This window comes from Marmota monax, unplaced genomic scaffold (genome assembly GCF_021218885.2).
Source record: "Marmota monax isolate L192 unplaced genomic scaffold, Marmota_monax_Labrador192_F-V1.1 WCK01_AAM20220418_F8-fsc00095, whole genome shotgun sequence".
NCBI classification, from domain to species: domain Eukaryota; kingdom Metazoa; phylum Chordata; class Mammalia; order Rodentia; family Sciuridae; genus Marmota; species Marmota monax.
The window spans coordinates 3,686,258-3,705,611 of record NW_026695244.1 but is presented as its reverse complement, the minus strand read 5'-3'; the positions used below and the strand labels follow the sequence as shown (position 1 = coordinate 3,705,611).

Sequence of the window (19,354 nt, the reverse complement as noted above, 5' to 3'; positions counted from 1 at the left end):
TTAATGTGGTAGATGGAGCAGGGGTAGCTGATTTTACAAATGATAAGACTGAGGTGAAGAAATGCTAGAATATTAATAAAAACTTACTCAAAGTGCCAAAGCCCTGTGCTAAGCCAGTTAACACTACAATCTTGTTGTTGTGAAGCTGAGTCCAGGTGGACATCAGTGGATATGGTCTGATTAAATCAATATACATTTAGGTACTGGTGATGGGTGACCAGTTGACACTCACAGGCATTTGTGTTTGTGCAGACAATGTTTTATAAATCAAGTAGCTTTGTATTTGGTGCAATTTCAAGTGTTATATTAAGTTTGTAATTTGTAATTTACATAATTAAAAATACATATATTTTAAAAGAATAACTGTCACATGTTCTTGGGCGTAGATATGACTATACAAATAGCTTTAAAAAATAAAAAAGCTAATGTGACTGAAAATTTATAGAACTGGGTAAAAGCATTCTATACAGGTGAAAGTGTTCATTGATTCTTTTTCGAAATACATTTTTAGCTTTAAGTAAAACACTATTTTAATCTAAAATTTCATTGTCTTTCTCCTCCAAACTCAGAATTTTATACATAGATGAAACATTTTCTTATTTGTTACTGTTTACTAAAATCCCAACTAAATGAAAGAGCATCATCAAGCAAGATAATTTCTTTCTGATCTCTGATGAAATTTTTACATCACAGACATGCATAGCAAACAAGCAGTCAGTGCAAATATACACCCCCAAACACACCTGCACAGAGTCTCCCTTCATTTTTCATCCATGCACACACCTATATGCACACACATAGCAGTTTCCCACCAAATAAAGGGCAGAAGACACCAGGGAGAAAATGTTTGACATGGCCATCATTAGGATTACTTTAGTTTGAGTTACTATCTCCCAGCCCCATTTGTCTTTGCCATAGTAAGGTCACAAAGGTATCGATTCTAAAGTGCTCCTCTGGGGTTGAAACATGCCCACAAACTGCTTCCTAATGAAATATTTAAACGAGACAACATAGTTTGGTGGAAGAAAACGGTAGATAATTAGCAATCTTTGATTCTAGTCTAAACTCTATCAATGACTAAAATCAAACCTCTTTATTAAATGCCAAACTACAGATAAGAAGTCTAGGTGTTAAATATTTTAAATAACCATCCCAGTCCTAAAAGCACATCCAAGTTATTTGGAGACAAAACTAAGGCTTGAGAAGCTAAGCCATAAACAGATTTTTCAAAAGAATTTCAACATGGTAAGTAACAAATGGGAACAGCTCACAGTAAAAGAGAAAGTGAGAGAGACCACTTAATCATTTCTATGAAATTGCAGAGAATTCACTTTGGATTGGGATGATCTGCAAACATTGACTTGGAAAAAAAATACAAATTGATCTGGATCTTAGAGATCAATAAGAATTGAGCAGCAGGAATAAATACATTCTTTACATGAATTTAGTGCTTTGTCATTTCCATTGTATTTTCACGTACAACTTCTCAACCTTGCCAATGACACCGTGAGAAATTTATCTTTTATCACTTTCATTTCACCCATGAGAAAACTGAAGTTCAGAGTTGTTGAATAGCTCACTGAAGACCTCAGAACATTCATTAATTCATTTATTTCTAAATTTATTAAATTGTTTGAGTAGCTAGGAACTTCCAACCACTACTATCAACACCAGAAACAGCAGTGGATAGAACCAAGACTCTCATGGAGCTGAACTTTTATAATAGTACATGAACTAAACCCTAGAAAGGAGAGAATAGGAACAAGGATGCACTAGAAAAGTGTTACTTTAAGGGGAAAAAATATGAAACAATAAAGGCATGGTACATAAGAAAATAGTATGGCAGTTTCATTATCATGGAGGTTTAAGAAGATGGAGATAGCTTGAAGCATCTTTAGACCTCTGAGAAGAATACATGACTATGAGGTTCGGCCTTCACTCAGTGGTCATCCTTTGGCATAGGAGATTGGCTCCAAGATTCCCATCAGATACCAAAACCAGTAGATGCTCAAATCCCTTATGTATTGTACCTATGCACATGTTCCCTTATACTTTAAATTGCTGCTAGATTATCTGTAGTATTTAATACAATGTAAATGTTAAGTAACTAGTTGCCATAATGTATTTTGGTGGAATAATGGCAAGGTAAAAAGCCTGCACAAGTTCAGTACAGACACGATATTATAGTCCTAACTACATAGTATATGACTAAGACAGCGCACAATGGTCAAACAAATGAAGACAGGCTGAGGACCTGTGAAGTGGCGGTGACTCCTACAGGGTATGCCTACTTCATTTGTGTGGACTGAGTGCTGTACACGGTGCATGGCAAATTCAAGTCTTGCATTCTGGAACTTTCTGGAATTTTTCTGAGTATTTTTGATCCTACTGCTGTTTGAATCCACAGATGTTGGACCCATGGACACAGAGGGCGGGCCAATTGTATACACTAGAAGGAATATGATTTAAGCAATATTCTTGGAATAATGTAAATGTACTCTATCTTATTAATAGCAGTATGTTAACTATCATAGCACCTAACAATTATTGGTGACTGTCTAGTCTCCTAAACAAGTTTACATATATTAACTTGTAAAATAGCTGCTCTTTTTTTTACTTCCAATGGCCCCTGAGGAAACTAAGGCACAAAGAGTTTAATGAGGTTGTCCAAAGTCTCACAAGCAACAGAAGAGAGAAATGAGTGGACTTTGCCTGTCCAAATCTAAATTCTTAACAACTATGTTACACTCATGGCATAAAACAGCTGAGGGACAAGTAACAGAGTCACAGAAGAGCACTTTCTTTTCAATTATGGTAACCCGGGCCCGAAATTTTACAAATTTAAATTTGGTAGCTGTGTAATTGCAAAGAGGGGAACAGATATATGAGAACAGGATAAATAAAAGAATGAACTGGCTTTATTAACTAAATTTAAAAATAACTAAAGTTTGTCTATTCCTTCCATGTTCTGCCCCCAATCCCCATTATGAATCAGCATTCTTGTATCAGAGAAAATATTCAACATTTGTTTTTTTGGGGATAGACTTACTTCACTTAGCATTATATTCTCCAATTCCATCCATTTACCTGCCATTTCCATTTATCTGCAAATGTCAAGATTTTATTCTCTTTTAATGTTGAGTAATATTCCATTGTGTATATATACCACATTTTTTTTTATCCATTCATCTACCGAAGGGCATCTAGGTTGGTTCCACAGTTTAGCTATTGTGCTGCTATAAAAATTAATGTGGCTGTATTCCTGTAGTATGCTGTTTTTAAGTCTTTTGGGTATAGAAAGAGGAGTGGGAGAAGCATGGGAGGAATAGAGAAACTCTAGATAGGGAAAAGGGGAAGGAGGGGAATGGAGGGGATTAGGAAATGTAGTAGAATGAGATGAACCATCATTACTCTAAGTACATGTATGAACACAAATGGTGTGATTATGTACAACCAGAGATATGAAAAATTGTGCTATATATGTGTAATATGAATTGAAATGCATTCTGCTGTCATATATAACCAATTAGAATAAATTTTAAAAAAATAACTAAGTACAAAGTTGAAAGACTAGGAGAGGTACCCCCATCAACAAAAACAAAAACATTCCAGGAAGTCCAGTGGAGGAAGTTAACTTAAAGCTGAGTGGTTATGATCTACATGAGATGTTGTCAGGATCCTGGGGAGGAAATGCAGAAATGGACTCAGGAAAAAAATCAACAACAGACATGGATTCCTGAAATTCTTCCTGGTCTGGGTATTTCCACATTTGTAAGATGATTAGGTTAGGCCACAAAATTACTGAAGTCTCTTTTGGGTCTATAATTCTATGAATACAGAATAATACTGAAAAGTTTGCAATAGTATTTCTTGGCCAAGGTAATCTTTTCACTCTTTGGGGCTTCTGGATATTTATTTCTGAAAAACTATCCAAACTTCCTCTATGTGCTTTCATAACACTCACACCTGGGAACCAAAGTAAAATCTTAGCAGGAAAGAAAAAAAAATGCCATATCCTAATTTGTTTGTGTGTGTGTGTGTGTGTGTTTAAAATGAGTGCTCTACATTAAGATAGAAGTTTTACTGACAAAATGAAGGCTCAGAAATAATTCAGGACTCTTTTAAAAAGTAGTCCAACTTAGCAACTCCCTTCCCCAGAAAAGCACAATATACATCATAAATTGTCCAACTACACACTGAAAAATTTATACACTTCATCACAACCAGTTATTAACCTTTCAACCAGTGAACAGAAATTTTTTTAAAAGTTGTATAAGGCAAAGAATTTCCTGTAACCTTTCTTAGAGAATTCATAATGCATCGGTGAAGTTATGAAAACTCTAGTTTTGTTATCCATGTCTAATTCTGTAAGTTATATTAAAAATATAATAACATTTTCAAATGATGTAGAAATAACTCCTCATGTTCTGGAAGTGTCTGATGATCTGGTGCCTAGGCAGCTGGCCTCCACTAGAGGGCAACAGAGTGTGCTCGGAAAGCAACCTGGGCTTGGGAATGGAATGTCTGGTTTTAGGTCAGTGGTTCATTCATTGTGCAAGCCAGTCTCTATTTTAAAACCATATTAGATCCCTGAATGGTACTTACATTACCAAATAACATGTCCTGATAAAAGGATTCTCATTGTAACTTAAGTCAAACTGACATTTTCATTTCTCAAATATTAATACACTAATCCAAAAGGTCTATTATAGTAATCAACTACCTTCTTAGAAAATTATTTTTTAAAAATTAAATACCTTCTAAACAAATTTTCAAGAGGATTATTGAAAACTGTTAGCAGGTATAGTAAAATAGTTTATTTGAGCTTTTAATATTAAAAAAGTTAATGCTTAAATCAAAACACATAGGTAAAAATTGCAGTAATAACACTACCATAGTATTACCAAGATAATAGCTAACATTAAGCATACATAATACTAAAACTTTATAGTGTTTACCTATACAGCTTTCTATGCTAACCCTATAAGAACTAACATTATATCTATTTTACATACAGTGAAATGCAGCTAATATAGATGTAGAAACTTGCCCTAGTATAGATGAGAAGATAGAGATGAACTGAAATCATAATACTTGAGAACCAGATACCACACATGATTCAGGGATCAACCTCCCCTAAATGGAGCCCACAAAAGCCACTAGTATCTCTCCAAACACAACCCTGATGATAGACAAAGCTTAGTCAGAGATAGAGACATCTTCCCATATTACTGTACTGTATAATGAGATGCAAGCTTTAGGCAGAGATTTTAATTCAATTAAATATGTATCACATACTAATTCTGAATTAATTTTTTTACACCACATAATTGGGTCTATCACCTACCTTTTTTTTTTTTAAAAGCAATAGTGGTGACTGTGTAAGAGAAAACTTCATGCTAATTTATGGTTGATGAACTTTCCTTAGAAGTTATTGATATAAATGCCCAACACATGATGTGGCACAGCATAGAAGAAAAATAGAGTCTGGATATTGTAATTCAGGGTCCTAGAGTCTGGTTCTGTTATGCAATACCTGTGTGATCTTGGGTAAGTCACTTATAATTTCTGAGACTGTTCTAGAAATGAAAAATGAGATTAATAATGGTTCCTGATGCAGGGTCACTCTAAAGTAAACCAGAATATGGAAGTGTCAAATGCATTTATTTCTGTAACATCATCCAAACTTCCTCTATGTGCTTTCATAACCTATACACCTAGGAACTAAAGTAAAACGCTAGCAGGAAAATAGAGTAATAACACTACCATAATATTACTCCATGGCATCTTGGTGGTGATCTGCAGAATGCTAAGCTGTTATTTGGTGAACTAAGTTGGTTGCCTTTGGCAGTTAGAGAAAAGACATGAGTATAATGCTGTAATTCTTAGATATTTATCACAAAGAATTTGAATCAACAGACTGATGCATATAGCTGAAGAATCTTGAGAATAACTGTCATAACTAAATAATTACTAAGTTTTAGCACAACATTTTATATGAATACTAGTTATCATAAAGTGAAAAATTCCAAAGCTGTTTCAATAATATTTTGACAAAACATAATTAAATAGTGTAACAGGGTGAGCACTTGGTTTCTTCTGGGTGGGAGTCTAATGGGAAAGCATGTTAAAAACAACACAAAAAAATCTCAAAGAGACAGTATTTGTGCACCAAGCACTATTCTATCCAAAGAAAAAATAGAAGTAAGATCAAAGCAAATTATTTCAGACCAAATATTTTGAAATTTATTTTATTTTTTTAGAAAACAAACACAACTATATCATTCTCTAGTTTTATGTAGAGTATCATTTAACCTCTTTTTTTTTTTTTTTGGTCTATACTGAAGTACACTGGATGTGTTTTTCATGTACTATGTGACCTCAATATACACTGCAGTCTAATTATAAGTTTGTTTTCCCTGTCCCATTCTTTATAGCTGGGAAACCAACAGTTCCTTACCATCCTTACTCACTCACTGTGAGTCTTCCCTAAGAACAAAAGTATTTCAGCTTTCACTCAGTGATCATGGCATCCATCTAAGACTCTTTCTGCTTGCTTTTTATTCATATTGTAAATAGAAGAGAATATTAGGTAGCCACTTTGATAATAGGTAAATTGTTATTTTATCAAAGGTCAATACCAACTCAAAGGATCTTGGGCAAGCTTACAATTATTGCTCAAACAAATCCAATAACAACAACAACAACAAAAAGTTTAAATAGGTTTGGCAGAGTTTTCTTTGCATACTAGATGTAGGGATCTCAAGGAAATTTTAACATTGCAGAATAAATGTGAAAAAAAAAAGAAGAAAAACAGAAAGCAATAAATCAAGCAATGCCTTTTCACTTACTTTTTTTTAAAAGAAAAAAATGGGAGTGCAATTTTTTTTTCTTACAGTATCAAAAGTGTAAATTATCATCACCTCTGCAGAATAATACCAGTTAGGCTACATGGAGAAACATTAAAAATGTAATAACATGAGAAGATGTAAAGCTGTACCCAAATTGTTTCAATCCTTTACTAGGACTTTAGCTGATTTTCTCACTGTGTCACCTTATTTAGTAATGTTAGTAGAGTCCCATTAAAAGAGATTACATGTAATAAATCTGTTTCTATATCTAGTAAATGGATTATGGTGGAAACAAGCTTTGCCAAGATGGTTAAAAGGATGCTGCAGAGGGAAGAGTCCTATTGGACAAATGATTTCTCTGGGCACTCTTCATGGAATCATCCTTCCTCTAATGGAATCTTGGAAAAGACTGGGGGGGGGGCATATTTTCTTCTGGCCCTTCTTAATTTGCCATTTTTCAGCTTTTCATTTTAATACACTGACATTAGTGAAATCTGAGGCAGGAAGAGCCTTCATTAATAAAAACCCTAGAGACCTAGAATATGTCAAAGGAAAGGGGTAGTCCTGGGGAAGAAGCAGAAAGTGCAAGTGGGAAAAATGAGTGAAAGCCCTCCCTTGGGAGCCTGAGAGTAAATCATGCATTTTTCTTTACTGAGACCAACTAAATAAACAGGAAGTGCATCAAAATTATCTAGCAAGAGTCACCTGGAGAGAGTGACATTAATTCAGTAAGTGTTCCCGAAGAATCAGACTTGTATAGGACACTGCACTGGTCACTATTAACACAAAAAACACAAAAGAAACTAAAGTTTCCCTGTCCCTGTCCTCTGGCTGCTGACAAGCTACTTAGGGAGATACATTTCTTGGAAAATTGGTAGTTTCCATGCAAAGCAAACTAAGTTTGAGTTCCAAAGATGAATATAAATTTGAAGAGTCAGAAAATATCTTGCAGAAAAAGAAAAATGTAAGTTTGACTGAGTTCAATAAATCACACATGCACACACACACACACACTTTCATATTCTAGTCCAGATCAAAACACACAAATGTGTACACACACACAACTCTAAACTGCAGAAAAACATGTTACAAACATGAATTAGCATAGTACAAACCATGCTAAGGATAAATACATAATAGAAGAAATTTTGGAAACAGTTCAATTTTGGAGGACACATTAGACACTGATAAGAGGAACCCCACCCAGAATTAATTTTAAATAGTGTGTTTCAACAGCAATAATCCAGCATATTGCAACTGAATATTTTATTTTTACACCCTTCTCAGTTTAGTACCACAAGAAAAATACAAATAAAATTATGTATTTGCAATGGAATTATTCCCACATAGGTGGCAGAACAGGCTCAAAACTTTCTGAAATATTCAATTTAGTCCTTTTTTTTAAAATTTCAGCAATGAAAACAAGGACTATTTTTTAATAACAAAATATTTTATTATTATTTTTTCAAATCTTCATACATAAATTTTGTATAATAATGACCATCACAAAAGGGGATTGGCAAGGATGGGGAAAATAAGGACTATTACTCAAGAGAATTGGTGGCCAGCTACATTATGAAAAATAGTCACAATAGTTCAGGAGGCATTCCTCCCTGTGATATTCTCTACTGCAAAGCACATTCAGACCTCAGGCATTAAGCTGAATATTTAGCAAGGGCTAAGAATAAACTCCAGAGCCAGCAACCACAAGGAAAATTCCAACAACCTCAGTGGCTGACACTAATTTATTGAGATGTATCAGGAACTCTTGGGAATGAAGTGTCTGCTAATTAGGCCACCACAAACAGGCTCCCAAACCTTGACAAAGTTTTTCCAAACATCTGATGAAGAACTGTGATTTATGGGCTGCCTAGGTTAAACCTGAACAGATGGTATCTTTTAATAATAATTGACACATGAGTTTGTTAAGGGTTTCAATGTCTTGCAAACATGCATCTCCATAGAGGAAAACAAGAGCAACATTTTTAGAATCATCTACCTTATCTTTGTCTTCAACAACATCTGCCAAGACATCATCTGGATCCAGGATACCTCCATCTGTGTATTCTAAGTGATGAATCTTCACCCAGTAACCAGGATCCTATGGTAGAAAAAAAAAAATGTTTCATGACTCCATCTTCTTTTAAAAAATGATACAATGTAATTTTAAGAGAAATAAATTGACTCATTAATAATATGCTCTAGTAATAATAACATTTTCAAACAACCAAAACAAATGTCATCTTTTTATTTGGATAAATGGTTGGCATTTTTTCCCTGTTTAAGTCAGTGAATCAAAGTATACATATTGCATCAATTTTCCTTGAAGATGAATTGTAAGCAAATGTAAATTGCTCCAGTGTCTTGAAAAGCATATTCAAAGAACTTTTTATAACCCCCCACAACTTAGATAATGCCAAGAGGATGCTAGAAAACATCTTCTTGAGAGTACTTCCTGAAATGGGGAATGAATGTTGAAACTAAGGTCCCAAAGCTGTAGTCAAAAAAAAAAAAAAAAAAAAAAAAGCAAAGAAAAAATCTAAAAGGCAGAAATCTGTGATTGCAATAGCCGTCACTTTAGAATATAGGGATGGAATGGGTGACCTCCAAGCCTCTCATCTTTTTAAATCCCAGGCTCTATGTGCATCCTCAGCTCTGGATTATGCAATGACACATGAAGCAGACAGCTCCTACCTCCTGAGTCTTGGCGGCAAATTGCAAACCGTGTTCCGAGTTGAACCGAGTTCTCTGAGGTAGCGATTGAAGAGACTTCCAACTAAACCATGGCTTAGTATTAAGAACTGCTTATTCTGATAGTAGAATTTGGAAAGGAGTGGTCTAGTTCAGCTATTTCCATTTCCAGAAAAGATACGAAAGTGAGTCATTGTAACAATGAGACAAGAACACAAACCAAAAAGAAAGTGAAGAAAAAACATTAGTAAGGATTTTACCAGAATATCCAAGCCAAAATCCACTTGGTTCTGTGATTCTTAGAAAGCCCCTCAAAGTGGGAAACTATTTAGCTATAAAGTACTCAGTATCCAATAAAGGAACAGATATCTGTGTGTGAAAAGAGATGGAAATTCCAGGATAAAGCTCTAAGTCCTTATCACATGAATCTTTATTAAAAGTAAGAACTACCATAACCCACAGAATGCAACTGCAATTTTATGAAAGCTAATAGAAATGGTTGTCATATAGCTCTCTCTTTAACTGACCCCTGATAAAAGGCGAGGGCATACTATTAAATAATAATTCTTTTAAGGCATCTATTTGGAGGACTACTGAAATGTGGCCCAAGTGCATAGCTTTCCAGTAATTCAACCTTATAAAGTGACAGGATAAAAATCTAAAGGAATTCTCCTTAGGTAGGCTTTGGACATTTCAAAATTAAGTGTTCTATATAGTATATAAGGAGCAATTCTTAGTAACCTGAAAGGAGTTTCATTTGCTTCTAAATCTAGACTTACTGTAGAAATATTCATGATTTACCAAGAAACTTTAAATGCCTCACTATTGCCAGATAGCAATTCCAAAGATATGAGCAGTGAAAGTGTAATCAGGTAAAAAAAAGCATAAAACACCCATCACTCAGATTCTGTAACCCGAGATCTTTGTGGACGCATGGAGATTGTGCTATAAAAGATGAGCAAGTATAGCAGGCGAGATTCCAAACAGGGAGGATACTGGAGTGTACAAAAAAAAAAAAAAACTGTGTCTTGGGCACTGGACTGTCTGAATGCCCCAAGCAATCTTTGGTAATAGAATCTTTATTCTGGGGTCACTCCACAGCACCATATTCCTCCAAATCTACCTAGACTTTCAACCAAAATCTAGAGTTTATGTTTTCCTTGTAAAAAATGGCCTGCTTATGAAAGGAGTTCAATTTAATTAATTTCTATAAACTTCCACTGAGTTAGGTTTTGATATATTAAAGCTCTTTAGATGAAATCTGTTGATTTCAACCATGTTTACAAAAAGTGATATATTCTAAAGGGTTTGCTTTTTTTAATATTTATACTTAAAAGCAGACATCTATTAAGGTGTCTGCTTTTTTCTTGTGCTTGGTTTGTAAAAGCAGATTTTATCACATAAAACTATGACAAACAATTTCCCCTAACAACTGCAGTGTAAGTTAAAGTCCACCTTGCTTCCTGCCTAGAAATAGCAAGAAGAAAACCAGAGTCCAGATTTAAAAGAGAAAATTTTAAATATATATATACACATATATTATAGAAGGAAATATGATGTGATCAGTTATACAGAGAGTGGCAGACAAGTGTGCAGCAATCTCCAAAGCCTAGCTAAGGAGAATTCCTTCAGGCGGGTAAGACAGTCACAGTGCATTCTTCCTGCACACACACACTCATGGGACCTAAGACATTCTGAAAAAATAACAGGACTTGAAACTCAGGCACTTCTCTAATTTGATTCAAAAGAATATACAACTAAATCAAGTTAAAAAGCAATTTGATAATTTTGAAATAATGTATTTGACCAAAAAACACTTAAATATATAATACCAGAATTTACTCGACTCTAATTAAGACTCCCTATTGCACATGGATGCTGTCATTTCATATATTCTCTGGAGAAGAGTAGATTCATGATGGTCACACTTGTAGCCCTGAACCAAAACAGACAAGCCATAGGAAATCAGTCTCAGGATTAATATTATATACATCCAAGAAAAGAAAATCAATAAGCCAGCATGTACCGACTGCAGTTCTGTCCCTGTGGTATTTGGCCATGGTGCCATAGATCATTAAGAATACACATTCAATATTTGCAGCCTACAGCCTTCATAAGACTATAAATTTACCCTGACTCTTTTATGCATGTTAAAATTTCAACCATTACACTGCAGTCAACATTTTGCATTTCATTTACTTGGCTTTATTGCCATGAGGAATAAAACTGATCAAATATGAAAAGATGTTCACATATGTGTCTTGGTTCACACAATTAATCACTTGGAAGCATTTACCGTGTTTTTTCATAATTGTGACATTTAGTTTACCATTGTACTGCACCAATATCTGTAATACATATAACTTTCAAATTATTTTGAAAATCTCTCTAACACATTTGCTTACTTTGCAACAGTCTTATTACCTGTGTTCCCAGGATCATTAAAGTATTGTAAGATAACACACCACTCATTGGGTTTTCTCCACTTCTAACATATATTATCCTCTTTAAAAATAATATACATTTATGTAAAACCCTATCGGAATATTTAAATTAAAATAAATTTATCTATAGGGATAAATTGAAAAAATAAACTAAAACAAAAATGCATGCATTACAGGAAGAAGACAGTCATAGGGTGTTTTTAATGATCAAATGTAGAAATCGTTCCAAACAGGCATTGATTTTTTTTAAAAAAATATTTTTGTAGTTGTTGATGGTCCATTATTTTATTCATTTATTACATGTGATACTGAGAATCAAACCCAGTGCCTCTCACATGCTAGGCAAGTGCTCTACCACTGAGCCACAACCCCAGCCCTAAGCATTGATATTAATAACAAGAAATACCCTCCACTGTGTCTTGAAGATGAAATTTGACCCCATGCTTTGGGTAATGTATATTTATCAAAGTATAGAACAATAACTTTCCATCTGCAGTACCGAAAGGAGTAGACTGTCAAGGCAGATACTCTAAAACTGTAGGATTGTGACAATAATCAAAAGAGAGGGTAAAGTTAGAGGTTCCTGAGCAAAATATCTATGGTACAAGACAAGAAAAAAATTTTCAATGGCAACAACAACCCAAAGTTGAGGGAACACTGCAAAAGAAAGGCCAACGGTAGGAGAAGGGCTGCATTTAGTCAGTGGTGCACTCAATGCAACTAGTTGCTTAGAGGCTTCTTGTTTTTACAAGAATACTTTTACTTGCAGGAACAAAAACAATGGTGGAATGGAACTCAACAGAAAGAGTTTTCTTTATACAATTAACAATGTGTATTTGGTGGTTTGTACCCACAAAATGATATTTCATTAATTTTGTCATTATTACAAACTGCAGATAATTTGTTTTAGTGCTTACTATAGGCTATGTATAACAGGGATTAGGAGTTTTATATGACTAACTCATTTATCCTTAAACAACCTCATAAAAGAGTCATCAATCCATTTTACAGATGAGGAAACCAAGGCATGAGTAAGGGAACTGACTTACTCAAGGTCATGTGCTTAATAAGCAGCAGAGCCAACATAGGCATTTTTTAAAGTAGAAAAATATGTATATATTTTTAGATTAAGTAATAATACAATGCATAGTTACATAGGAACCAGCAGGGGAGCAGGTCTATTTGTATCCTTACACAAGTCTATGGGCCCAGGCAAGATGACATTGCTCCTGGCCTCAGATACTTCGTCATTAGTGAGCATGCAGATCCATGGCCTCCTGCATGATGTGCCACACACACAGGCTGAAGTACAGAAAACACAAAGGGACACGTAATGCAAGGCTCCATATTCTTCATATAAGTGGCCTTACCAGTGCTTCACAACTGAGAGAAACAAGTGGGAGAAGTTTCAAAATATAATTCTTCGTAATCATAGAATTGAGGGCTTGGACAATAGTGGAAAAGGTTCTTACTGCTGAGAACAAAATGGAAGTTGGAGGCATCTAACATTGGATAGAGAATTATGAAAATATGCTACTTTTGCCATAACCTTCTGGGGGTATTCGTCCCTCTACCCAAGACCAGAAGGTCATCAGATGCTCCACGATGCACCCAGGAAGGCGAATGTGTCAGAACATGTCTAGAGACTCTCGGGTAGGCAGAGAACAGGAGTCTCTGAGGAACCAGCCACAGGGCCATGTAGGAAAAAAACAAAAAGGGATGCCTACGTGAAACCTAGCAGAACAGCACGGACAGCTGAAAGGAAAGAATCATTTCCGAGAAGAAGTCACGAATATAAAGATCACTGCAATCCTCTTCTAATGATCTTCAAAACATGCTTCACCTTCCCAAAAAACGATCCACCAAGCACAAACCTCAGAACAAAAGCCTCGTAGAGGAAAATGGGCTGAAGCCACTTTAATCAACAGTGTTTCCAAAAAATTCAGGAGAACCACAACGGGACCCAGAGTTTTTATGCTGGGTTGAAAGCAGCATCTGATGTAGTCAACAAGATAATAAAGCCCAAGTTATATGTGAAATGAGGGTGAATGAGACCATCTATAAATTCCCTTCCTGCTCTAAAAATCCATGATCCTACCGAGGGAAAGAGGGTATAGGAATACTAACATCATATAAAGAATATGTGAAAGAAAGAAAACCGTATTACTAAATATAAAGGGGTACATTTCATTATGAGGAAAGTGTCAGTCCAACATGGAGAAAGCAAGTCTCTAACCTATACAACAATCTAATTTCAATGAATACTCTGCCAAAATGGACAGATCTTCAGCACAAACATGTGCATACACACATACAGTGAGAGATTTGATAATAAACCAAGAACTCAGGGAAAAAAAGCATCAACACAATTTTAACCTTATTTGTATTTATATATTCTCTCACACACACAAATGTATACGTATGCATATAATACAACCAAAAAGATTAGAAAACACTTTCTTTAAAAGTGTACTTGGAACATGTATCAAATTCCAAAGGCAAGCCAATCCAGGGAGGGGAAGGGGCAGGAAAGAGAAGGTACTCAGAAAGGAGATTAAGTAAATTAAGTTATATGCATGCACAAATACAGCATAATGAATCTTTTTGTGTAATTACAATGCTCCAATAAAAAATAAAAATTAAAAAATGTGTTCTCTGATTACAATAAAATCAACTACAGAAAGATATCTAGAAAAAGTCCACTTGTTTAAAAATGGAAAATAAATTAAAATTAGAAAATAAAGTTCTTAATACTCCAAAGATGAATAAAGGAAATGAGAAAGTATTTTTAATTTAAAAATGATTAAATATTAAGTAATTGTTGATTGCAACTAAAGCAGTGTTGAACAGGTTGGTAATGCCCTTTGATACATATATTAGGGAAACAAGCTAAAAAAATTTAGCTAGAAAAAGAACAGTCCTAAAGTTTTTACTGTTTACATAAAATGAACAAATTATTCGATAAACTTAGTAAAAAAAAAAAACTATAGGAATAGAAAATATAATATAAAAACAATTAAAGAAATTCAATCTTCCCACAAAGAAAGTTCCAGACTCAGATGACTTCAGAGGCAAAATCTCCCAAATATTTGAGGAACAAATAGTGTTAATCTTTATACAAATGCTTCTAGAAACTAGAAAAAGAAGAGATTCTCCTAGATTTTTTTTATGAGGATAGCATAACTTTGATATTAACAATTAACAAGGACATTACAAGAGAACTATACACTGGTCTGTCATGGATGCATATGTTAAATAAAAATAAATTAAACATTTGTAAACTCAGTAATGTATGTAAAAGATAATACATTATAACCAATTGTGATTTATTCCAGTGATGCAAAAATAGTTTAAAATTCAAAAATCAATCATAGTTATTCATCAAATTAATAGGAAAAAAGTATAAAAACTAGTTGATCATCAAAATGAACACAGAAAAAGCATTTGTGAATAATCACAACCAGTTCACAATAAAAAGTATCTTAGAAAACAAGAAACACAAATAACTAAGCAGACAAAATAAGTAAAAGAAAAATAATTAAATAACATTTACAATAGCATCCAAAATCAAATATTTTTTGGAATAGTCTAACAGAAATGTGCAATGTGCACTAAAAATTGAAGAAGACTGTGACAGATTAGAAAACTCAATATTATGAAGATGTTAATCTTGTTCAAATTAGGCAAGATTTGGTTAAGGTCAGGAATGTGCCAATATGGAGCAAACAGAATTATACAACACCGATTAAAATGTAAATGTGCACAATCACTTCGGAAAATGGTAATATCTGAACATAAAGCTAAACAAAAATGTCCTACAAAATTCAGCAATTTCACAAATAGGTTTGTATCCAAGTGAAAGGAGTATAGAGAGTTACTACCAAAGGTAAGAACAAGAATACTCAAAGCAGAATTATTTCTTATACCTTAAAATCAGGAAATAATCCAAATATTCATTGCCAGAAGAACAGATAAAATAGTAGTATGTTCGTGCAATGGAATTCATACAGCAAAAAGAAAGAACTACAAGTTCATGCACCAATCTGGGCGAATCTCTCAATATCATTGTACAAGAACACCCAACTACAAAAGAAGTACATATTGTACAACTCTGCACATGGCATAACAAACTAACAAGGAGTAGCCAGAAGACTGGCCACTCTCTGTGAGGAGAAAGGCAGGGAGTGAAAGAGGAAAGCCCTGGGTGTGTGGAACCACATTCAGTTCCTTAATCTCTGTGAGCTACACTGACCTGCGTACTCTCCTATGTGTGCACTGTACTTCCAAAAGAATGTCTTTCAAACTGAAATACGTAATGGCTCCTTTCACACAATATACATCTACAGGTAAACAGATGAAGACCACCAAAAGCTGCTCAGGATATGAATCTAGATTTCTGGTTTCCTTGGAAGTAAAAGAAAAGAAAATATCTTAAAACCAATTAAAGGAAGACCAGACTATTCTACCAGCTAAATGTGTAGCTCACTAGCCACTAGTTATTCAAAACTGCCAGGACACACAGGAGAGGATTAATTGACCACAGGCTTAAGTGAGTTAACAGTGGGATGGATCTGTGAAGATTGTTATTGCTGGAATCTCAGGCTCTGGCAACAGAAGTACTATGTCCAGAACAGGGAGTCATGACCTTGTTCTGTGCTGACGTGGCCATACCACAGAAGTTTTTGTCAAATTTTAAGAGGGGATTGTTAATCAGCTGGAGAACACCCACATCATAAAAGATCATGGGGGCTAGAAATATGTCTTGGGATGTGTGCACCGAACTAATTTAGGTTTGTTCAAATGGAAAGACTCAAAGTGAAACATTTTGCTATTTCAAATATAGTAGAACTACAGTTTACAAGGCACTGAGCTCTTAAAGCTATCAAGTAAGGCAAAATTCACCGATGAAATTATCCCTGTACATCCCTGAGGAAGAAACCATATTAGAATGAACATACTTCCTCTCAGTAAGGCCAACACTACATTTTGTTTAATTGGAGTATTTTATTATCTTTTCAGTTGAGCACCAGATGAAGTATCTGGATTATGGCGGAGACCATGTTCTGTGAAAAATTCTTAAACATTCAGACTCACACTAGGGCCACAGAGACTCAACCACAAGCACATGGGAACTGAGACAGCCAAGGTCAAACAGAGTCTCTCATCTGTTCTCACTCTAAGATAGAGGCTCACACTCAGCTCATACAAGTTCAATTCGCTACACTATTCAAATTCATATCTTCTCCTTTTTCTTAAGCTCTCGGTAAACAGTAAACATATAAAAATTAAAGGAGCATATCAGACCTCTCATCAAATTAGAAGGTTTCCACATACAATATTCAGTGTGTTTTGAGTTGCTCCAAAAACGTTACATGGACAATAGACAGGTAGATGGAAACTGAGCATAAGAAAGACTTTCAAAAAGGGCCATCTGTGAATGGAACAGGTAGCATAATGGTATACTCTGCACCCTGTTAGGAGTCAAATGGAGGCTAGGGTCACCATATCTCAAGGATGCAATAGGATAAAAAGGAGTGGAAAGATTCCCAACACTTGGACCTACAGTGTCTAGAACCTAGAAGATCTTTGGGGCTTTAAAACCACAGGTACAGAAACTTCTTAAAAGAAATTCTTCTATGTCATAAGAATAATAGATATGGCAGTTCGGCATGATGCCACAATTACAATGCATCTCCAAACAAAGTCTACAGAGACATCTTATTTAAAATTTCCTAATCTATCAGCTATTCAAGGTGTAATCTGAAAATTCTTTAATAAACAAATTTGAGAAAATTTCAATCCCAAGATAAAAAGAATTACTGTGGTAGAAGGAAAAAATAACAGAATTTTATTGATTAGAACATTCTTTTTAAAAAGAGTAATTTCTCACTCTAAAATGACATTCATCCCTACACACCTCCCACTGACCCCCCCCCCAAAAAAAAAATCCTAACATTTTTTCAAGCCTTAAGTAGTAAATTCATAAATTTAAAACCTGGTAGAAATTCACTGGCTTCATGATTACCTACAGCAGCCTTCCCATCTAACAGGAAAACAGAACACACAGAGCTTAAACCAAAAGAAATTTCTCCATGATGTATAATTTTAAACAGAAATGATTTCAGTATAGAAGCATGGATGATTCCAGGGAATTCCTTTTATTTTATCTCACAATCCAAATTTTCAAAATATCACTAATAGCCTCTTCTTCTTTAGTAGAAAGAAAAAAATATACATCCATTTTTTTTTAATTCTAGGGTTAGCCTAAACTTATTTGGGAGAAATAAGGGGCTTAATTAGTTAATTGGTTTTTTTAAAATAAAGAACATATTTTAATTAGTTTTAAATCTACTATCCATATCATTGCAGCCCACCACGTCTCACAAAAATATGGAAGTGTTTTTTTTTCTATAGACCTAATAACAAGTTAAATGCTTACTCTTAAATGCATTAACCCTTAAATAAATATCAGTATTAAATACAATGCACTCTTAAAATTATATAAAAAATCAAGTATTAAAAGTCTGAAATTAACACATTTCAAATGCATTTAATTGAAACATGTATTTTTTTCAAAAATTCAGTATGAAATACTTTTAAAACACTAACCCACATTAATAATACTGAAATACAATGATTTAAAATAACTTTAAAGAAAACAGCTGATTTTTTTTAAAAATCATGTTTTCCATTATTTGTTTCCAATGAAATTTTATACTCCAAAGCCCTCAATGCCAAGGTTTTAGAAGCTTGTGTGGTCCAAAGGAATGCAAAACCTACATCCAAAGAATGAAAGCAGCCCTCTCTCCAAAGAAAGTGAAAGCTGTTAATTTTTAAAATAATTTATCTCTTATAAAACCCTAAAAAATATTCTGCCACAAAATTAATTTTAAAATGAATAAATTTTAGAATACAAATTTGTAATAACCCACAGTTTACTTAATGCAGCCAATTAAACTCAAACTTCCTTGCTGTTCTAATGCTGACACCTTGGTACAGTAACTCCAAAATATGCCTTTGACAATACTATTTCCCAGTTGTGTCTACCTTTGTGCATATGAATGAGGGAGAAAGGTTTAAAGTTTTATGTGGGTAATAGCCATTGCTACTAGCTCTTTACTGGAACAGTGCTTTCTGGCTCCATCACTGAAGAAATTATGATTCAGAAAGGAAAATTTTAATTTATAGCAGAAGAGGTACTGGTGGCAGTGTTTAGAAAAGTAGGTTAACTGCAAGATAAACAAATACCTCATCAATTAATCCCCCAGTTCACTGTTTATAATTTTTTTTAAGTAGGGCAGCAATATGAATAGTGAGGGATTATCTGTCTCTGATCTCTGAAAGTACTGGAGATAATATTGCTTGCTA

The 19,354-nt window shown here is 34.3% G+C and overlaps 1 protein-coding gene across 2 annotated transcripts in view; it reads right to left on the bottom strand.

Moving 5' to 3' along the window:
• The window catches only part of Pard3b (par-3 family cell polarity regulator beta), a 1,008,812-nt gene that overhangs the window by 869,337 nt on the left and 120,121 nt on the right, over positions 1-19,354 (bottom strand). For both annotated transcript variants that reach the window (XM_046463021.2, XM_058578162.1), the window contains exon 2: positions 8,851-8,952. In XM_046463021.2, coding sequence (XP_046318977.1) covers positions 8,851-8,952 — 102 coding nt within the window. The remainder of the gene's footprint in view (positions 1-8,850; positions 8,953-19,354) is intronic.